Raw genomic sequence first — 23,980 nt, 5'->3', positions numbered from 1 at the left:
CCTTGGGCAAGTTCCTTAACTTCTCTATACCTCAGTTTCTTTACATCTGAAAATGGAGAACACTGTACTATTGACCTCAAAGATCTCACATTCATATAATATATATAAAAGCATTCTGTGTTTAGTACATATTAAGCATTAAATAAATGTTAGCTATTATCATTAAATTTCACATAAAGTTTCTACAAGCCTTTCTGTATTCCCAAAATAGCAACTACAAAGGTTTTTTCTTATCATCCCTGCCCTCAATGCATTAAAGCTAAATCACTGCATTAAAATATTGCACTGGTTATCTCAGTATCTCAGCTCACATCAACATCTTAGAATGAATACAAACCCTACAGCTTGAAAAGGAGAGAGGGAGATGATAAGGACATTATTTATGAAGGACATTATAGAGAAAGGCTACCTATGAGGTCTCTCTTTTTTCCTATCTCATTTCAGCTTCCTACACCTGAGGCCCAAACTTTAGGGCATACAAACCAAATTATATCTTTAAAGGAAACAACTGATTGGAAATATAATATTGTAATAGGGACTTTTACAAAAGCTATCCTCAATGTTTTATTAGAAACACTTGGATGCTTGCACACTTGACAAACGTTGATGAGAAGCTTGATAAAACAATATGTTGTTAATACCACTATATCCAGAGTGTTTCGAGGAAAAAAAATATTCAAGGACATATATGAATTCAACTGAGAGGAATTATTATGCTATTGAATACTGTGCAAATATTGTACAAAACTGCTTATAAGAACAAGAGAAAAAATAACTTAGACTCCAAAATTAAAAACTTTGTTGCTTTAAAGGGCATCGTCAAGAAAGTAAAAAGACAACCAACAGATGGGAGATAATATTTGCAAATCATATATCTGATAAAGGACTTGTATCCAGAACATGCATAGAACTCTGAAAACTCAACAAAAAACAAAGAACCCAATTTAAAAAGTGGCCAAAGATTTGAATAGACATTTCTCTAAGGAGATACACAAATAGCCAAGAAGTACTCGAAAAGATGTTCAACATATTAAATCATTAGGAAAATGCAAATCAAAACCACAATGATCTTGTATTTCACAACCACTACAATGAGTCAAATAAAGACAGGTAATCCAACAAGTATTTGTGAGGATGTGCAGAATCCATTGCTGGTGGGATTGTAAGATGTGCAGTCACTTGGAAAAGTTTGGTAGTTCCTTAAAAAGTTAAACAGAGTTTACTGCATGTCTCAGCAATTCCACTCTTATATACCCAAGAGAACTGAAAACCTTATGCTCATACAAAAATAGGCTTACAAACGTTCATAAATGCATTATTCATAATAGTGAAAAAATGGAAACAAATCAAATGTCCATTGATAAAAAGATAAACAAATTGTGGTGTATTTATACAGTGGAATATTATTTACCTATAAAAAGGAATGTATACTGAGATATGCTACGATATGGATATACAATATAGTAGGTGTAAGACGTTAATCACAAGAGGGTACTTATGTGATTATATTTATATGAAATGTCTGGAAAAAGCAAAGCCACCGGGACAAATAATAAATGAATGATCGCCAGAAGCTAGGGGAGGGGAGAATGAAGAATGCCTTCTAATGGATCCAGGATTTCTTTAGGGTGATAAAAATATTCTGGAATCAAACAGAGGTGAAGGTTGTATACCTCTGCAAATATCCTAAAAGCCAATGAAATGTATAATTTAACACACTGAGTTTTATGCTATATGAATTAGATCTCTAAAAAGTTATCAAAAAATTACCTACAGGCAAAAATATGTGAATCAGAATAAAATTCAACCAGTTTCATAAATCAGTAACACTTAGCAGTATTGATTAGGGCAAAGAGATGAGAACACATAAGTCTGGTCCCTGCCTAGCTTGCTGTGGGACCATAACCTTGCTGACCTAATCTCTCTCAGCAGTTTTCTAGGGCCAGAGCTAAGCTGAACATAGCCCCCAATCTGCCTAGGTCACTTCCATTTGTAACTGTTGTCCCAGTCTAAATATTAATAATGTTCAATTTCATGCTCAAAAGTACCCCAGTTTGGATAATAAATTATATGGCTACCCTGGTCAGAACATGCTGAATGAATATACCTAGAGTTTCAGAGATGTATACTCAACCAAAGCAACAACTAAATTTGTACCTTTTCATGGAAAGTTGCTCTTTAAGATTCTTGATTTCATTATCTTTAGCATGGCTCTGACGCTGTAATCTAAGGAAAGATGAAAGGGATAAATGTTAGAAATGATTTGTCATTAATACAGTCAGAACAGCTCCACTTGTAGCTGAAGAGGAGGGACTAAATATGACCATTTTGGGCCACAAATATTGAGTCTGAAAATAATTAGTCTCCCACTTTTACACCTTCTGGAATTCATCTTTTTTTTTTCTGATGTCTGATTTACCAACTTCCCAAGTTCTAATCCCATCAATTTGAAGCCAAAGAGAACTTGTATCCCCACTTCAAAGACTCAGAAATAGGTCTTTAGCCCTTTCTACTCTAGTTTCTAACCCACTAGAAAACATAGATGGTATGTTCTGATTTCCTAGGCCTGTGGTAGGATTGAGAACTTTAAAATTTTCTTACCAAGTTATTATATCAAGTCATATAAACTATTAAAGGGTTAAGGTCTGAAAGAAATCAGGTACTAAATACAGACACCATGAGGCTGTGTACACATAGGAATTTCATTTTATTTTTTTAAGATTTTATTTATTTATTTAAGAGAGAGACAGTGAGAGAGAGCATGAGCGAGGAGAAGGTGAGAGGGAGAAGCAGACTCCCTGTGGAGTTGGGAGCCCAATGCGGGACTTGATCCCAGGACTCCGGGATCATGACCTGAGCTGAAGGCAGTCGCTTAACCAACTGAGCCACCCAGGCGCCCCACATAGGAATTTTAATTAAAATAGTAAATTATCACCAAGGAGTCACTGACATGATCTAATCATGGAAAGACCAGGCAAAAATTTTATATAAATCAGAAAACATAGCCTGCAATTGGTTTAAAAATTAATATGCAAAAAGCTACTGAGAGAGTGCAAAGTAATACTTTTTGATTGATACATGTTCACAAATCATGTCTGATGTTCCTTCCTTGTGCTGCTATATATCTCCTCAGAACCAAGTTTTTACACTGACACATTAATTTGCTATAATATGAAGAAGTTCACAGGAAAAGCACATTACTTTCAGTTCCGATATGTTCAGACACTTGGGATACACAGGTATTCGGGTCAACAGGAATTTGGAATGATAACCTAAGAACAATGACTTTAAATGTGGCTAGATTGCTTACTACCAGATTTCAGAGATCACCTACGCACCTTTACTCCAAGCTTCTTAGAAGCTATTGAGACTTACAATCAATCAATGTTTATTGAACTGAAAATGCAATGAAAAGAAACCACGTCTGTTTCTCCACAAAAGAGATCATGTTCTCAAGTAAAGAAGAAGAAAGATGAGCTTTGTTACTATGGTATGCGGGAGTATGTAGAGAGATTCAAAAAGGAGGCAGTAAGATTTTTTAAATTGACATTCTGCTTTCCTTTGAATGCTTCCATTACTTGAATATTTTACCTAGCTGCAGTTTAAGAGTGGGCAATAAAGAGCTGACAGAGGCAGTGGGGAATTCAGAAGACCTGGATTCTTAAATAATAGAGGATAGGGTAGGCATCATTCCTATCATCCAGCTTGGACAGGAAACAGGTATATATATTCAGGCAGTCATAACTTCTTAGTCCTATTTTTCTCTTGAATAACGTGAGGGTAGGATTAGACATTCTTTTCTGAAAGATCTACAGTTCTCAAGTTTACTCTGGCTGGCTATCAAGTTTATTATGTGGATTTTACTGACAGTAATTACTTTAGATTTATTAAGTGCTTATTTTTATTTGTTCAAAATATGTTGCTATTATAAAAATCTTCTTTGTTAATTCTTTAATTATCAACAGCGAACATTTACCAAACATTACTGTAGGACTGACATTGAACTAGGACAAAGAAAAGATTTTTTTGCTTCCTAATAAAACCCATAAATAAAAAAAAATCAGCATTTTACAATTTAAAAATATTTACATTTTTATCATATACTCTTGAGACATGTTCAAGTGAATTGAACAAAGGCTTAAAAGCTATATGAGAACACATACAATGCCCTCTCAGCCTAGATGCTCTGTGTTTCCTCCAATCTCATCCTATATAGCCGAGGTTCAATACTGTCTTCAATGATGTTCTTCCTTACCACAACAATCATAAGTGCTCTTTTTACCCTACAAAATCCCTATTGATTATGGTGCTATTTGACAGTTATTTATTGTACAGTTAGCCTTGAACAACATAGAGGTTAAGGACACTGATGCCTACCTCCAGTAAATGCAGTTGAAAATCTGTATATAACTTTTGACTCCCCAAAAGCTTAACTACTAATAGCTTACTGTTTACCAGAAGCCTTGCTGATAATATAGTCAATTAATACATGTTTTATTTGTTATATGTATTACATACTATATTCTTACCTTGAACTGAAATAAAATATTACTATGAAAACCATAAAGAAGAGAAAAATATACTTATAGTACTGTACTGTATTTATCAAAAAAATCTGCATATAAGCAGACCCATAGTTCAAACCCTCGTTGAAAGGTTAACTGTACTTAAAAAAAAAAACACATTAGGGGCACCTGGGTGGCTCAGTGGGTTAAGCCGCTGCCTTCGGCTCAGGTCATGATCTCAGGGTCCTGGGATCAAACCCCGCATTGGGCTCTCTGCTCGGCAGGGAGCCTGCTTCCTCCTCTCTCTCTGCCTGCCTCTCTGCCTACTTGTGATCTTTCTGTCAAATAAATAAAAATAAAAATCTTTAAAAAAAAAACACATTAAACTTTTGAGATATCTAATCATAGATTAATATGCAGGTGTAAGAAATAATACAGAGAGGGGCGCCTGGGTGGCTCAGTGGGTTAAGCCTCTGCCTTCGGCTCAGGTCATGATCTCAGGGTCCTGGGATCGAGCCCCGCATCGGGCTCTCTGCTGAGCAGGGAGCCTGCTTCCCTCTCTCTCTGCCTGCCTCTCTGCCTACTTGTGATTTCTCTCTCTATCAAATAAATAAATAAAGTCTTAAAAAAAAAAAGAAATAATACAGAGAGATCCCATGTACTTTTCACTCATGTTCCTGCAATGTTAACGTCTTACAGAACTATAGTATAATAACCAGGATGTTGATAATGATACAGTCAAGACACTGAAGAGTTTTATCACAATATTTCATTTTGCTCCCATTCCCATTTCATCCTCCTAACCTTGGATCACTAAACTGTTTTCCATTTTTATGATTTTGTCATGTTAAAATTTTTGAAACTTTGTCATTTCAAGAATGTTAAAGGAATGAAATCATACAGTATATAAGCTTTGGTGACTGACTCTTTTCACTCAACATAATTCTCTGTCTGCAAGGTCTGCAGTATTATCACTCTTTCATTCCTGATAGTGGTATATGTATCTCCTTTTTGTTTGTTTTGCTAGAGGTCTGTCAATTTTATTGATATTTCCAAAGAAACAGCTCTTTGTTTCAAGAATTTTCTTTATTGTTTTTCTGTTTGTAATTTCATTATTTCTAATCTTTATTAATTCCATCTGCTTGTTTTCAGTCATTTTGCTTTTTTTCCCTCTGGATTCTTGAGGAAGGAGCTTAGATTAGATTTGAGATTTTTTTCAACTCTTACAAATGTGTACAGTTAGTGCAATAAAACTTCAAAGAACTACTTTAGCTGTGTCCCACAAATTCTGATATATTGTATTTTAATGTTAATTCAGTTCAACAGATTTTTATTTCCCTTTAAATGTTTTTGGACCCATGGATTAATTAGACGTGTGCTGTGTAGTTTCCAAGTGCTTGGAGATTTTCCTGTTATCTTTCTGGTACTGATTTCTTGTTTGACTCCATTTTGTTCTGAGTATATGTTTTGTATGATTTCAATGCTTTTAAATTTTTTGGTTTGTTTTATGGGCCAGGATATGTTCTATCATGGTATACTTGTTATGGCCACTTGAAAGCAAATGTATTCTGCTGTGTTTGGTGACGTGTCTTATAAATATTGATTAAATCCTGTTGGTTGATGGGGTTGTAGAAATTCTACATCTTTGCTAATACAGAATTTCTATATCTGCTGCTATAGAAATTCTGTATCTTTCTATCTAGTAGTTCTATAAATTACTGAGAATATGGGCTGAAATCACCATCTATAACTGCAGGTTTTTCTATTTCTCCTTATAGTTCTATCAAGTTTGCTTCACATATATTGAGGCTCTGTTGTTGGGTACATACACCTTTAGGTTGCTATGTCTTCCGGGGTGAATTGGTCCTGTCATCATTGTGTAATGTCCTTCTTCGTCTCCAATAGTTTTTTGCTCTTAAGTCCATTTTATATAGCCATTCCTGCTTTTTTAAAAAAGATTTTATTTATTTATTGGACAGACAGAGATCACAAGTACGCAGAGAGGCAGGCAGAGAGAGAGGAGGAAGCAGGCTCCCTGCTGTGCAGAGAGCCTGATGCTGGGCTCGATCCCAAGACCCTGAGATCATGACCTGAGCCGAAGACAGGGGCTTTAACCCACTGAGCCACCCAGGCGCCTGGTATTATAATTTTTGATTCAAGCATCAAGTATGATTTAAGAAATTAATGAGAAATAAGATGGACTCTTACTGTTTACCCCCCTCTTTACTCATTCTGATGTTCTTCCTGAAGCTCCAAGCTTCTATTATCATTTCCTTTATGGTTACAGACCTTCCTTTTAGCCATTATTTAATGGTACCTTTAGTAGCAACAGATTCTTAAGGTTCTGCTGAGACTTGTCTTTATTTCCCTTTTTCCTAAAGGATACTTTTGCTGGATATAATATTCAAGATTCTTGTTTTCTGTTAGGTTTTTTCCTTCCAGTACTTAAATAATGTGTCACTTCCTTCTGGCCTCCATGGTTTCAGATGAGGAATTTGATGTCATTTGAATTAGTGTTCCCACATGTGTTCTCTGGTTCTTTCAAGATTTTTTGTCTTTAGTTTTCTGTTTAGTTATGTGACTTAGCATGGACTTCTTTGGGTTTATACTATTTGGGATTAACTCAACTTCTTGAATTTGAAAACTTATGTATTTTACTTCCTTTCTTTTAATTACTGCCCCCTCCCTCCATCTCTCTTCTCTCCTCCTGAGATTCTGGTAAGAACTTTAACTCTTATTGTCCCACAGGTCACTGAGACTCTGGTTTTTTTTTTTTTTTTTTTTTTTAATAATCTTTTCCCTGGTTTATCTCCTCTCTGCTCTTCAGATTAGGTAATGTCTTTTGATCTGTCTTCAAGTTCACTGGTTCAATCCTCTGTCAACTTTAACTTATTAGTAATTATATCCAGCAAGATTTTCAGTTATTGTATTTTTTAGTGTTAGAATTTCCATCCTTTGTCCATTATCACCACTGCTATTCAACATAGTACTAGAAGTCCTAGCCTCAGGAATCAGACAACAAAAGGAAATTAAAGACATCCAAATTGGCAAAGAAGTAGTCAAACTATCACTCTTCGTAGATGATATGATACTGTATGTGGAAAACCCAGAAGACTCCACTCCAACTCTGCTAGAACTTATACAGGAATTCAGTAAAGTGTCAGGATATAAAATCAATGCACAGAAATCAGTTGCATTTCTTTACACCAACAACAAGACAGAAGAAAGAGAAATTAAGGAGTCAATCCCATTTACAATTGCACCCAAAACCATAAGATACCTAGGAATAAACCTAACCAAAGAGGCAAAGAAACTATACTCAGAAAACTATAAAGTACTCATGAAAGAAATTGAGGAAGACACAAAGCAATGGAAAAATGTTCCATGCTCATGGATTGGAAGAACAAATATTGTGAAAATGTCTATGCTACCTAAAGCAATCTACACATTTAATGCAATCCCTGTCAAAATCCCATCCATTTTTTTCAAAGAAATGGAACAAGTAATCCTAAAATTTATATGGAACCAGAAAAGACCTCGAATAGCCAAAGGAATATTGAAAAAGAAAGCCAAAGTTGGTGGCATCACAATTCCAGACTTCAAGCTCTATTACAAAGCTGTCATCATCAAGACAGCATGGTCCTGGCACAAAAACAGACACATAGATCAATGGAACAGAATAGAGAGCCCAGAAATAGACCCTCAACTCTATGGTCAGCTAATCTTCGACAAAGCAGGAAAGAATGTTCAATGGAAAAAAGACAGCCTCTTCAACAAATGGTTTTGGGAAAATTGGACAGCCACATGCAGAAAAATGAAATTGGACCATTTCCTTGCACCACATATGAAAATAGACTCAAATTAATGAAGGACCTCAATGTGAGAAAGGAATCCATCAAAATCCTTGAGGAGAACAGGCAGTAACCTTTTCGACAGCAGCAACTTCTTCATAGGAACAGCACCAAAGGCAAGGGAAGCAAGGGCAAAAATGAACTATTGGGACTTCATCAAGATCAAAAGCTTTTGCAGAGCAAAGGAAACAGTAAACAAAACCAAAAGACAACTGACAGAATGGGAGAAGATATTTGCAAACAATGTATCAGATAAAGGGCTAGCATCCAAAATCTATAAAGAACATATCAAACTCAACACCCAAAGAACAAATAATCCAAGCAAGAAATGGGCAGAGGACATGAACAGACATTTCTGCAAAGAAGACATCCAGATGGCCAACAGAAACATGAAAAAGTGCTTCACATCACTCGGCATCAGGGAAATACAAATCAAAACCACAATGAGATACCACCTCACACCGGTCAGAAAGGCTAAAATTAACAAGTCAGGAAATGACAGATGCTGGCGAGGATGCAGAGAAAGGGGAACCCTCCTACATTGTTGGTGGGAATGCAAGCTGGTGCAACTGCTCTGGAATACAGCATGGAGGTTCCTCAAAAAGTTAAAAATAGAGCTACCTTATAACCCAGCAATTGCACTACTGAGTATTTATCCTAAAGATACAAACATAGTGATCCGAAGGAGCATGTGCACCCAAATGTTTATAGCAGCAATGTCCACAATAGCCAAACTATGGAAAGAACCTAGATGTCCATCAACAGATGAATAGATAAAGAAGATGTGGTATATATACACAATGGAATACTATGCAGCCATCAAAGAAATGAAATCTTGCCATTTGCGACGACGTGGATGGAACTAGAGGGTATTATGCTTAGCGAAATAAGTCAATCGGAGAAAGGCAACTATCATATGATCTCCCTGATATGAGGAAGTGGAGATGCAACATGGGGGATTTGGGGGGTAGGAAAAGAATAAATGAAACAAGATGGGATCGGGAGGGAGACAATCCATAAGAGATTCTTAAGCTCATGATACAAGCTGAGGGTGGCCAGGGGCAGGGGGGTAGGGAGAGGGTGGTGAGGTTATGGATATTGCGGAGGGTATGTGCTATGGTGAGTGCTGTGAAATGTGTAAACCTGGTGATTCACAGACCTGTACCCCTGGGGCTAATAATACATTATATGTTTATAAAAGATTAAAAATTAAAAAAAAAAGAATTTCCATCCTTTATTATAACTTTTTTTGCTAAGATTTCCTAGGTTCTCATTTGTTTAAAGAGAAGTCAATTTTCTTGCTGAAGCACTGTTATGGTGGTTGCTTTAAAATCTTTGTCAGACAATTCTCAAATCTGAATCATCTTAAAGTTGTCTTTTTTTGACTGTCTTTTCTCTTTCATGTTGTGACTCTCCTAGTTCTTTGTATACCTAGGTATTTTGGATATTATGAGACTCTGATTTTTTTTTTTTTTTTTTTTTAGCAGGAAGACCCCCTCTGTGTACTGTGAGGGCTGAGTGGGTGTATATGTTTAGCTTCCCACTCAGCCCTGCTAACAACATCCCACCAAAACTGGACACTGACATTCTGCCTCAAGGCAGATGAATGGTGTAGAAGTTCAGTCTCTCTCTGGTCCCAATGACATTTCCCAAGAAAGTGGGGTACCAACTCACTCTGCTTTTTGCCTCTGTATAAGATTAGCTTACTGATACCAGGGAAACAGAAAGCAGAGGGCTGACTCACACTGCTTTGTTGCTACAGGGTGGAGAGCAAGAGATCCATGTTGGGCCTCTCTGGCATCAGCTGGGAAGATGGGAGAAAACATAGTGCCAACCAGCCCCAGGGGTAAGAACTCAGCTCCCCATGAGGAGGTAGAGGTGAAACCCAGTATTGACCAGTCCCACCTCAGATTACCCTAAGTCTCTCTGATGCTGGGCAGAGGTAGAGGCTTAGCTTGCTACTGGATCACACCGATACTATCCTGGTAACCGGAACACTACCTGCTTTTGTCTGGTGGGGAATGCAAGACCAGCTGGATGCTCAGTACTGCTGATACTACCCCAGCAAGGAAACCTGGTTTCTGCTATCTGCCATTGTTGGAACACATTAGGTAGTATGGAACCATTGGTGCTTGACTAGAATAGGTGAATACTGCCAAAAAGGCTTTCTGTTGTTACATCTCCCTTTTCCTGATCCTTTGGATAGAGAAAATAAGCTTTTCTCAAAGCTTTATCCCTACCAGTTGGCTGTTCCAGGTTGGTGATTTCTTCGGTACCTGTCTAGGATATACGGGAGGCAATAACAAAAAGTCACTGTCGTTATCATTCCTCATGTACCAAGGTCTCTAGACAGTTTGTTTCCATCTACCATTTAGAGTCTTTCTTTGCTTGTTTGTTGTGTTATATTCAAGGTGTTTTAATTTTAAGCAGGAGGATTTGCAAGGAAGAATACTATTTCTTGGTAGAACTAGAAGTTCCTCTGTTTTAAGTAATTTTAACAAATTAATCCATATTCTCCATTAGCTCACAACGTCTGACATGTCTTGGTATCTTCTACATGTGCCTTACATAATTCTCACATAATGAGCCCCTGATAAATGTTTGGTGAATGTTCCTTGTATGAAGACATATGCATCCCCTAAAATAGTCTGTTTGTAGTCTCAAGCACACAAAGGGTGCCAGGGTGAGCTATCAGAGTTGAGGAAGGATATCCTCAGATGGTAAAGGAGAGAAGCAGCAGCTCATCTGCATGGATGACATTACTTTTCTGATCATTGATGTTATATAACATATACTTGGATTGGTCATTGCCATCCACGCTAAAAGACAAAGTTTTGAACCCCAAAGTATGGATTCTTTTTTTTTTTCTTTTTTTTTTTTAAAAGACTTTATTTATTTATTTGTCAGAGAGAGAGAGAGCGAGCGAGCACAGGCAGAGTGGCAGGCAGAGGCAGAGGCAGAGGGAGAAGCAGGCTCCCCACAGAACAAGGAGCCCGATGTGGGACTCGATCCCAGGACGCTGGGATCATGACCTGAGCTGAAGGCAGCGGCTTAACCCCCTGAGCCACCCAGGCGTCCCCAAAGTATGGATTCTTAAGTGACTATAGCCAGCTTAGATTTGCCAAAACCATCTTAGGTCCTCACCTCCTTGAACATGATGGATCTCTCTGACTCCACTAGGGATAAGCCAAGTGTTTTTAACTGAGATTATGTTGTCAGCACTACAGCATCAGTTTTTCCCCCAAATTTCTTCAAGGTTGGAGGACATGACATATGGAAGAAAATTTAAGACCTAAGTCTCTGCCAAATATTTCTCCAATTTCTTAATTAATATTATGGACTCCTTACTCTAAGATATTCCCTAGAACTTGTCTATTCACCCTATTAGCAGTCTAAGAACTCATGGATTTCAAATTAAACTTCATGGACAACTGGTATCCTGTAGCTATTTATTACTATTTATTAAAATAATATGTTACAGGGGCGCCTGGGTGGCTCAGAGGGTTAAGCCTCTGCCTTCAGCTCAGGTCATGATCTCAGGGTCCTGGGTTCGAGCCCTGCATCAGGCTCTCTGCTCGGCAGCGAGCCTGCTTCCCATCCTCTCTCTCTGCCTGCCTCTCCGCCTACTTGTGATCTCTCTCTGTCAAATAAATAAAATCTTTTAAAAAATAAAAATAAAAAAATAAATAATATGTTACAAATCATGTTAGTATCTCAACTGATATGACTGGAGACAGTGATTAGTACAAAAAGAATAACATGAGACACTCATTTTCCCCTAATAAGTCAGAATTTTTAGTCTTAGGTATTTACTACTTAAGAGTGTTAAGGGAATGTTGGAAGGGAAGAGTCTTCAGGAATTTGATTCATTTTTAATCTCTTGGTCTTGGAATACAGAAACTCTGAGAGACCAACATAAAAAAGCATTCAAATGATTTCATGGGTGTCTTTGAGAAACGTATTCCTCACATGCTAATAAAGAAACACCAAATCATTGGTCATATTTTTATAAATTAGAATCATGACCTGAAAGTTAATTATATTTCTCATGTAATTCTATTACAATCACACTTGTTCAGCCAATACATGTAAAGCTTGATATATAGAGTGAGCACTTGCTTACTTCTCAATCCAGCTGCCAAGGCAAAAATATAGTTGGTTTTTAAGCAAGAGCAGGCCTATAGTTGGCAGTTCTTAATGTGTAGTTATAATGCCACCTAGTGGCTACACAGGGATTATCTTTTAAAGATCGTGTTCATTATGGAGCAAATCCAGAATTTCCTGTTATCAACAGATTGCACTTACTTGGAAACTTTATTGATTCCGAAAGCCACTTGTTGGTTCAGAGATGCAATGATTTTGTCTTTCTTCTTAATCTGCATTTGGTTTTCTTGCCACCGAAAAGTCACTGTTTTCAACTGTCTTTTGAAATCCTGATCAATGAAAATGTTACTTCTTAGTTAATTCTGTTCAAGTCACCACATATTAAAATTAAAAAAAAAAAAAAAAACAGTATCTTCAAAAAAACTACCATTAAATTGAATATTTCAACTACTTCTGACTGGCTTCAGATAGAATGGCAAAAATACTTACTTCACATTGATAGTGCAATTTATAAAGCTGCCTCTGCCGAGCAAGCTTTTCCTTCTCTGTTTCTCCATATTCTGCAGTTACTTTGCTGGTTGAGCCCTAATGAGCAAATGGAATATGAATGCCTTATTTTCCTCTAAAAAACCACTAATTCTTTAGTTAAAGGGGATTTAAAATTGCCATCTAACTCCTATTCATGCTTTATGTCTCCATGCAAACATCACTTCTCTGATTAGTGCAGATAAACCCACCTCTCCCCAATTACAGCATTCACTAAATAATCCCACAGTTACTGGTCTACTGCTACTACCACTGGATAACATTACCTGCACGGTTACCATATTTTTAAGCTTTTTTTGGTAATGCCTTTGTTGTCATAAAAACTCTCCGAGGTAGGCACTTATTATTCCCATTTTAGAGATGATAAAACTGAGTTAAGTAACTTACCCAAGGTTACAAAGAAAGCGGAGAAGCCTGAATTCTAACTCAGGCAGCCATAAGTGCCAAAACACTTAATTATTACTCAGTACCACCTTAGCTTAATATTCAACTTCTCCACTGGATTGTAAACACTATGATCACAGGGACCATGTCTTAGCAGAGTTCTTGACATAAAGTGCTAAATATTTTTTGAATAAATGAGGGTATAAACATTTTCCAAAATGTGTGTCATACTTTTATTGTATTTTGGAGCCCTCATAGCTATTGAATGAAAACCAAAGGTCCTATATTTAAACTTTAGTCTGACATCCAAAGCTAAGAACATGTCATTTCAGTTAAAATATATGTAACCTATTATTATAATTGGAAAGGGGAAATGAGATATGGCAATTATCAGCCAGGGAATCATTTTTACTAAATGTACCCTTAGACAATCAATATTCCTACATATTATGGAACAGGTTATCATTAAATTACCTTATCATAAAATGATCATTAAATTACCTTAGTATAGAATTCTCATTTAAATGAAGTGATTTTTTAAGTCATGTGCTTTGTCTGATTTAATCACTTTCATGAGTACTTATATACCTATGTACATCATTCCCAACAGTGACTACTACTAGGAAAGGAACCAAAGGGGGAAAAAAACAAAACAAAACAAAACAAACCACTGTTGTACATTAATATTTCTGTAGACATGTCATGTCTACAACCGGTTTAATTTTTTAAAAATGAAAGCACCTTAGTTTTACAAATTAAGTCAATGGGATTAAGCCAAGTTTTATTCCCTTGTGGTACTTGAAAACCTTTCACAAGGAATGCGTTTGTATTTAGCACTGTTTAATAGCTAAAGCCAGGAAATGGTTTGAGGGCTAAAGAGAAAAATTTCAGCTTCTAAGGTTCTTTTTCCCTCTATCTACTCCCGTCCCTGGTCCTTCCTGTTTTTATTTGCTCCTCACAAACACAACACAGACCACTAGGCTGACATGCTGTTCAAAGAGTCAAGGGAAAAACAAAGGTTAACAACTGTTTCTGGAAGAAGGAAGGGAGAGCTGTACCTCTTTCAGTCAGACTTACCTGCTCTATCATGTCCAGAATATGCAGTTCATCCAGGCTATAGAACTTGTCTTCAGTTGCAGAATCCTCTTGAATATCACTTGCATCATCTTTCATAAATCCACTGACTGGGTGTAGATTTACTTGCTCTTTCTTCAACGGCTCTTCCTTTCCTATCATATTTGGGCTACAATGGTGACATAATCAATGTAATCTTTTATAATGATTGAGTGTTTTTCCTCTAAGCCATTGCCTCCCAAATATTGTATTGGTCTCATGAAATGTTCAGCATCAGAAGTGTTCATGGCTAAAGAAAGTTTAAACCGTGCTCATACTGTGTATTTCTCTTGATGATTCATAATGAATTTATTAAGCATATATGAGATAGCACTCAATTGAGGTACCTATTCTGTTCATCCCAGTGTTTTCAAGAATTAGAACATGGAGTTCATTTTTCAAATAATAATTGTTAACACCAGTAACTTTTAAGGAAACAACACTTTGGGAAATACTGACAAGCCTTTCCACCTCTGCTGTATTATTTTATCATCCCAGCATTCTTGACAAGTACGTTGGTTAATTTGATTAATTTCATTGTTTAGGTCCAGTGTACATTTAGATAGAGGATTGCAAATAACAACATAAAGTAGATTTAAAAATGGAGGTTTCTTTGGGAATAGGACTTAACAAAAAAAACAAAAAGAAAGAAACTGCAGCAATATGGATTTCAGTAACTAGAAAACCACTAAAAAAAGAATGAAAATACTATAAATGCAATGACAACTCAGTTCTATAACTATGTTTAAAAGTTTAAATGCATGCTACTCTCCTTTCAAATTGGCCTACTATTTGTAAACTTCCTTCTTAAGCTCATTAAATGATAACAAGAAATAGTAGTTTTACTTGTAACATAAATGACTTGATTAGTGAATAGAAAGAAAACAGATAACTCTAGGATACATTATTACTTCTTTTAGGCACTGAGACCTGGAAAACACAGGCATCTAATGCTTGCACAGTAACTTGTAAAACACTATAAAATAGACATTAGGTATCACTAAGGTATTCTAGAATGATTCAAACATTTTGGAAAGTTCAATGAAATCAACTGCTTGTGTAGACCACTGGTTCCCAAACCCAATTAGTTTTTCAAATTACCTGAGATCTTTTTTAAAATTATTATTTTTGCAGGTACCCCAGCAACTGTAAATACATAGAAAAATCTGTATTTTTGGAAAGCTCCAGAAGATAATTCCTAAATTTTTAAAGTTTACTAATAGGATTGTGATAATACAGGAAAATGTTCATATCAGTAAGATGCAAACTGAACCATGTAGAGGTAAAATTATGTGAAATTTAGGATTGAAAACACTTCAACAAAGAAAATTGTTAATCACAGACCTCTACCCCTGGGGGCAAATAATACATTATATGTTAGTAAAAAAAAAAAAAGAAGAAGAAAATGTTAAGGGAAGTATGAAGCAAATGTGGAAAAACAGTGTCATTTTTGAATCAGGATAACAGTTACATATATTAATGTAGATGTATATAATTCTCTTTATTTTTATGCATATTTGAAAATTCTCATATGAAAACAAAGGTCCCTGGGTAATTTGATAATCATTCAGGTTTGGGCCCACACTGTAGGTAAAATAAGCAGAATGACTGACAGCACTGTTTCACTCTTTTGTAAGTTATTTTTATGGCACCTAGACCTGACTTGAAAAAAACAAAAATCAAAAAACTATTGTTCTAGTATTGTTTTGCTCAATTTGTTGACTTACACAGAGCATGAAAACCCATTTACTTACCAACCAGATCACTCCATTATCAGTGAGAAAATATCAACTACAAGTGAGGACTTTAAAGTTAAAATGTGTTCTTGTTACCATTTTAAAGATATCTTAATAATTTATGTCCTCACAGTGAATTTTCTAAAGTTATCGATTTTCAATTAACAAACTTTTTGGTGGTTATAATGAATCTTTTCACTACTGTCATCCCTAATTCCATCCTCTAATGCACTCTCATGAATCACATAGTTGTATAATAACAGCGATCTTCAGACACTAACAGGTTGCCAGGGTAAGGTTCAAAATTCATGGTTAACAGTTGGGATTAAAAACAACAACAAGCTATGGGTTAAATAAACAAACCAAATCAAAACAAACTCTTCTGTAAAGAGTTTGAGGTCATTAGAGCAAATAATGATCTGTTCTTTAAGGTTAAATCTTACCTAAATTTAGATTTGGCTAACCACAATCTAGACTATATTTTAAAAGATTTCTATGCTGGATCCAAATTAATCTTTGAATAAAAAAGCAGTTGGTACTGGGTGACTCTTGAGTAGCCTTGAATAAAAAGGGTGAGAGATTCTATTCTCCCGAAGTAAATGATAATTGAACTTTTTATCATTCTGTTAAAAAGTGGTAAGTTATTAAGACAAGGGATTGTACTTTCTTATTTTAAAACACTTTCCAAGGTAAGGCTGTGTCATACTGGCAAAGCAGACCTTGAAAACAGTAAGAAAAATTTTAAAATTAAATAAATGCTTACCCTTGCTCTTCTTTTGATTCCTTATTCTGAAAAACAACATCAGGAATTAGTAATCTATATGAACTATGTCTGTACAGCATAATGATGTGAACCGCATTTAGATCAGTGTTTCTCAAACTTTTTTGACCACAATTGAAATAAGGCATTTCACATCATAATGTAAATGCACTTATATATAGAACTTTATACATAAGTATAAAACTGAAATTTAAGTTCCACCAAATAAACTTTACCCATAGTATATGTGTTATGGAGTGCATGTTTGTGCCCTAATTCATACACTGAAACCCTAATTCCCCAGTGTGATGGTAACTGGAGGTAAGACTACTGGAAAGTAATTAGGTTTAGATGATGCTATGAAGTCCTCATGATGGAATTAGTGCCCTTATAAGAAGAGACCCAGAGCTAGATCTCTTGCTCTTGTGTATGCTCTCTTTCTCTCCACAATGTAATGATACAGCAAAAAGTTAGCCATCTGCAAACTAAGAGGGCCCTCATCAGAGACCAAGTCTGCTGGTACCTTGATCTTGGACTTCCCAGACTCTAAAACTGTGAAAAATAAATAAATGTTTGTTGCTTAAACCACCTAGTCCATGGCAGTTTGTTATAGCTGCCTGAACTAAGACACTATGTGATGAATTCTGAAGCTTTTTTTATTCCTACTAATTCTATTTTATACAATGGTAGTTGTGACCCACTAAGTTGATTTTGTAATCTACCACTGAGTCATGAGACAACTTAAAAATTATTGATTCAGGGGCACCTGGGTGGCTCAGTGGGTTAAAGCCTCTGCCTTCAGCTCAGGTCATGATCCCAGGGTCCTGGGATCCAGCCCCACATTGGACTCTCTGCTCAGCAGGGAGCCTCCTTTCCTTCCTCTCTCTCTGCTTGCCTCTCTGCCTACTTGTGATCTCTGTCTGTCAAATAAATAAATAAAAATCTTAAAAAAAATTATTGATTCAGATATTGGAAATAAGTACTGGAGCTGTGTTTCCACCTATTGGTAATCTTGGGACAGAGTATGTGTAATTCTCCTTTAAGGAATACTATAGTAACTACAAGAGTTCTTGAAAAATCTACACATAAGGTAAAAGCAGACTGTTTATATTAAGAAATCGTACAGAAAAAGAAGTGTTAGGGAGATCACAATGTTAAAAAATGTTAAATTTTAAAAAACCCTGAATTTTAACTTCATTAAAGTAAAATTATAAAGGCAACATACTATATAAAGGTAATATCAATGACAACACATACTAATTAAGACTATTAATTACTTTTATACATTACCCTTCTATTAAGAGTTTAATTGCTTTTATATAAATTAGAGTATTAACTTCTACTACTACCTCTTACTTACAAGAAACTTCAGGGTCTTCTTCCCCACAAATTTCATGATTTGTTTTGCTTTATTTCTATATACTAAGAGAATTTTTGCATTTCAGTGTCTGATCAATTTCCAGTGCCAATCTGATTCTATGATTCAGAATTATCAACTCCTACCTTGGTTCCAGTGTACCTGAATAACTGAATGGAAAGACATCTGGTTGTTCATAATGAACACCTATTATAGCTGATTAATTTCTGGAACTTTTTAGGTCTTCCCATGACAACTTTTTGTCAACACATTCATCAGTCTGTTCGACACTCATCTCAGCAACTTCCCTCCTATAGAGAGTACACCCAATTTGAAGGGCTAGATTTACTTCCTGCCAGGTTTCTTTTTTCCCCAAAGGCTTCTATTCTTCTGCCATCTGCTTTACTTCCCTTTTCCATCCTTAACTCTTAATTCCCCTGGATGGGAGGTGGGAATAGGAAGGAGGACCTACTTAACTCCCAAAAGACTTATTTATAATTTGAATATATTAGAGGGTGAATACGAAATTCCTAAATGAAGAAAGAGTAACTACAAAGTCTATCTACTAGTTACAAGTTATCTGTACTGTCCCCTCTATTTGCTATACAAATTTTACTTTTTATCATATTCTTCCAGAGTCTCTGACAGATCTTTGTAGGACTTCAACCAATGTTAGGTAGAGATATTGCAAAACAAATCAAAACATATCATTAACAGAGGACATATCTTCATTCATAGGGATGACTTTGTTCTTATTCTGCTTAACACAAGCTAATTTCTGCTAGAATTTTTCTTGAGGAAAACTCCCGATTAGAGAATGTGATCGAGTTAGCTTTTTACAACAGGTTGTTTACACTGTAACTAGAAAATTCTTTGTACCTATAATAACGAAGTATATTAATAGGACAATTTCTGTAAAACAGTCCTATGTAAAAATTTCAGCATTTTTAGGTCATATACTTTAAAATTTAGATAAAGAAGATATAAGATCTCTTTTAATGTTCAAATCTTATCTTGATAAAATTATCTTCAAAGTATCTCAACTTCTAATAAAATAAATTGGAGAAAAAAACTTAGGTTGTTATAAACAATAAAAAAAATCCTGACATTTAATAAGATTTTCAGTATTACTAGCATGTGAAGTTTTGAGTTGTGTTTACACTTATTTCCATTTGTGTTTACTCCCTGTTTAATTTCAATTTGACATAAAAGTGGGACTTTCTACATTTAACTAAAATTGAGAATCTGCGTAACCACATTTTAATTTTTTGGAAGAAACAAACTATGTACCTTTGGTCTGACAGCTGTGGATTTACTTGGCCAGCTTTATGAAGTATTAGACCTGGTATTTATTAATGTTTGGCAAACATTTAAAAATATCAGCTAAAATAACAGACCAGATCGTGTTTTGTCATATAAGAATTGCCTAAAAATAAGCCTTTTTCAAAAATTTATTTATTTTTTTTCCATTAAAAAATTTTTTTAAATTATGTGGTTAGTCACCATATAGTATATAATTAGATTTTTATGTAGTGTTCCAACATTCATTGTTTGAAAAGTAAGTCTTCTTATTCATCTTTTAAAAAATATAACTTAATTTTCCAAATAACTTTTTGAATGAAATGGTAAGTTATAATAAATGCTGGTTACAAATATGGAAATGATAATGATATTTTATTGATCACAGCATAAATACCTTTATTTTGTCCTTCACCGAAGTGTTTTATAACTTTCCCTTCATTGTGTTAAATTTCATTTATGATTAAAATCTGTATATACTCCCAAAAGACTAGGTAATAGGGGCTTACCAGATTGTACTTGGGCAAATATTCTCACTGAATTTATTATATAATCTACAGAGTACATCTAGATTTTAAGTAGATGTTTCAGGCCAGAAAATAACACTTTTTTTTTTTTCACTATAAAGTTTGCAAAGCATAATGGGTAGCTCTATGCTTGATTTAAAAAAAAAAAAACAAAAAACCTCTTGAGTCCAAATTCATAGGAATCTACAAACATAAAGAGTGAATCAAACTGTAAATGAACTTTGGTAATCATGATATGTCAATGTAGGTTAACGAACTGTAACAAATGTACCACTCTGCTGGGGGATGTTGATAATGGGGAAAGTTATTCATGTGTGAGGGTCAGAGATATATGGAAAACCTCCATACCTTCCCTTCAATTTTGCTCTGAACAACAACAATAAAATTGCCCCAGAAATATAGTTAAATAAAAAATTAAGCCAAAAACAAGACTCAACTTTCCTTTGTAATTTTCCAAGCAATTAAGAGTTTTTTGCTAAAACTGCTATAGACAGTAACAAGAAGTTGTTTTATTTTGCAACTGGCAAAATAAAGAAAAGGAATGAATGAAGCTTCCTGAATTTGTACCATTTTTATTCATTACTGCATTATTGAGAGTCTTGGACACAAAAAAGAAAATCAACATTTATTAAGGTTTTAAAAAATGCATCTGAATATCACTAAAAATATGATAAGAAGCAGTTTTTCAAACACTGAGTAGGCATTTTTTAAATGAGAATGGCATGCAGAAATTAGTGAAATTTCCAAATAACTACTTCAGTTTCTCATTTGTATATTTAAATGTGTAACTGTGATTTAGGCAAGTGAAACAGGATACACTGTGAGTTTAAATCAATCGGGATCTAATATCTATAGACTTCTCTATAGCCACATATTCAATAAACCATTGATATTTCTAAGTCATTTATGCTATATGTCTACTTGAATTAATTTTAAGTTCTAACAGTGAATCCATGTATTAAATCTAAGTGTTCATAATTAGACATACCTCTATTATAATGCTAATACAGTCACTTACCTTTTTATTCTTAGTCTTTTTCTTTTTCTTTGGTTTACTCTTAACCTGACCCAAAAAAAAAAAAAAATCAATTAATATGCAATTCAAACTACACAATAAGTTATTTTGCAAAATATATTTCCTCTAATCACTGAAGTCTTTTATCTTCTAATATTAAATATCACATTCCCTTCCTAGATTCTACAGAAAATTATTTTCATTTTCACTTTGATTTTAATCTCAGTCTCCTGCTCTTGAGAATTCATTTATCTATAAAGGGATAACATATCAATGAATAGGCTATCAAAAAAAAGCTCAGAGGTCCTCATTTGCATATGTGCATGTATGAGCAACAAAGGAGGAAAGGACTTTAAAAAAATCAACATATTCAAGTCCATAAGAGGAAAAATTAAGTCTGGGAGTAATTTAGTGACCATATAATAACTGTTGAAGAAATACAGATTCCATCCTGCATGATTTTAATTCTACCCTTATGCAAATGGCACTGAAATATCCCTGTTTGCTTCTTTCTCTCTTCTATTCCCCATTATGCTTTCTTCTACTTTCTATTAACTCCCAATTACTCAGGATGAAGAAACATGTTCATAAATCTAGCATAATGCCCGGCACATAACAAGTGGTCAGTAAATGCTGGCAAAATAAAAGGTTAAGGCAGGAAAGATTTTGGAAGAAGTACCAGGGAAAGAAGCATTCCAATTCAAGCTCTATGTAAACACTATGATAAACATGAACTAAGATCATCTGGGATGCTGTAAGTATAGCACAGGCAACAAACTAAAGGCCCTGATTAAGTTCTAATTTAAATATTAATGAGAGCTTATACTTCCTGGAGATCTTTAACAGATTCTGTTGAAGATTCACTGGGTATCGATGCTCCATCTTTATTCATTTCTGCTAACTGTATTTCAGGGTTTGATTTCACGTTTATATTATACTCCATGAGGGGTGGACTTAGTTCTTCTTCCTCATTCTGTAACTCTTCTATTTCAATACCTAAATGTTAAAAATAAAAACACTCAAAATCGGGCTGCATACAGTTTTTGCCTCATCACTATTATAAACATATCTCTCCCCCAATAAAACAACATCCCAGGAACAGAAATAGAAGACATCTTACTCTGTTCCATTACTAGATGAAAATGAAATGCCCATTTGTCAATGACCAGATAGGTACAGATACTAGCCTAGAACCAATTAGTACAAACCCAAATGCTAAGATACTTTACTATTATCTTAAGTAGACTCTAAATATTAGATAATCTAGAACTTAAATCGACTCTAAATACTAAGTTTTTGAGGATCCTGACATTGACCTTAATACTGCAACTAGTATAATTTTAGGATAATGAAAATTCTTTACTTGTAACTTAAACATTTTTATTGTTTAAGTATAATTTTACTCCAAACAAAACCCATGGTGTTGTTTTCTCATGTATAATTTTACTTGCACAATATGAATTGCATTAAAAAAACACACACACACAAAGAGCACAAAAATGGAAATTAAAAAAATCAGCAATTCAACACTTGGCAAAAAGAGTATATAGTTTAACAATGGATAATTAACCAGATAAAAGCTACATAAGCTAAAGAGTAGCATATATGAGCAGGTAGAGCAAGTGGTAGACATTTCTGCCTAAGTGTCCAATGTGTTAAAAAGTTAACAAACTATATTGGGTAAATCCTGCAGCACATGCACTAAGACCAAAGCAGAGTAAAAAGGCTCATACTACATTCAGCTGACCAGTAGTAATATGACCACATGAGTTTCCAAGCTTAGAACAACAAACAATTATAGTTTATCATACAGTTTATCTGACCAAATAAAATGCCTGTAAGTATCCCCTAGCTGTCCCAAGTTGAAAGGTCACCCAGGCACTTTATTTTTAAACATACTTACGTTGACTGCCTGTTATTGACTGTAGAGCAATTCCTATGATACATAAAGAAAAAATTTAAGATGTACAACTGCAAATGCAACCAAAAAATATCTGACTGGGACTAAGAAAAGTCAGAAGATTTTTACACTGCACCAATTACTTTTATAACTAACTGGTAGCTAATTATAACATGAGGTTATAAACTCATGTTTAGAAAAAGAAAATAAAATTTTTACAGTTCATAATAGATAATGCACATTCTTATAATTTAAGAAGTCTAAGGTAATGAAGTAATAATAGTCAATTATGAAAGTTTGAGCATTTTTTTTTTTTAGCAATATGAATTATCCTGATCGGTCTTCTCTCTTTCTTGCCCATTAATATTTATTAAGCACCTACAATGCATCAGGCCCTATTCGGCTCTAGATATTGAATGATGAAGAAATAAAACAACCTTTACAGTGATTTAGTGGGAACAGTGGATATTAACCAAACAAATAAAAATAGCAATTGTAATAACTACTAGGAAAGAGACAGAAGATACTAGGATAGCCTCTATTAAAAAGACTTGGAAGTTTTTCAGTCTACCAAAGTGAGAACAGACTGCCTGAAATGCTTTGAATTTATTTAGTGCTCAAATATTTCCCAAATATTACCTTTATTCTCATTTGTTATTAAAAATCTCAATAAAGTAAATGTAAAAAAAAAAAAGTCTCTTATTTTAAGTCAAGGTTTCTTGCATGACTTTCTCATATCATCAAAGTCAGCATTTTCTTCTTTTATGTTCAAAGAAATCTCTTAAAGGTTAAGCAGGAAAACATAATGGTATCCCAGAACCTTAATAAAAGGATTGTTATTGGGGCCTAGCAATTATCTCTGAAGAAAATCTGGACCAGTTCA

The 23,980-nt window shown here is 34.8% G+C and overlaps 1 protein-coding gene across 17 annotated transcripts in view; it reads right to left on the bottom strand.

Annotated features, from left to right (window-relative positions):
* DZIP3 (DAZ interacting zinc finger protein 3) overlaps nt 1-23,980 on the bottom strand; it is a 117,108-nt gene that overhangs the window by 28,627 nt on the left and 64,501 nt on the right. For all 17 annotated transcript variants that reach the window (XM_047723913.1, XM_047723894.1, XM_047723970.1 and 14 more), the window contains 8 exons: nt 23,101-23,133; nt 22,024-22,193; nt 21,201-21,245; nt 17,003-17,028; nt 14,468-14,633; nt 12,950-13,045; nt 12,662-12,789; nt 2,158-2,226 (listed from right to left, as the gene is read on the bottom strand). In XM_047723913.1, the coding sequence (XP_047579869.1) occupies nt 2,158-2,226; nt 12,662-12,789; nt 12,950-13,045; nt 14,468-14,633; nt 17,003-17,028; nt 21,201-21,245; nt 22,024-22,193; nt 23,101-23,133 (733 nt within the window). The remainder of the gene's footprint in view (nt 1-2,157; nt 2,227-12,661; nt 12,790-12,949; nt 13,046-14,467; nt 14,634-17,002; nt 17,029-21,200; nt 21,246-22,023; nt 22,194-23,100; nt 23,134-23,980) is intronic.

The sequence above is a fragment of the Lutra lutra genome, chromosome 1 (genome assembly GCF_902655055.1).
Source record: "Lutra lutra chromosome 1, mLutLut1.2, whole genome shotgun sequence".
NCBI classification, from domain to species: domain Eukaryota; kingdom Metazoa; phylum Chordata; class Mammalia; order Carnivora; family Mustelidae; genus Lutra; species Lutra lutra.
The sequence above is the reverse complement of the archived record's forward strand: the minus strand, read 5'-3'. Positions and strand labels throughout refer to the sequence as shown.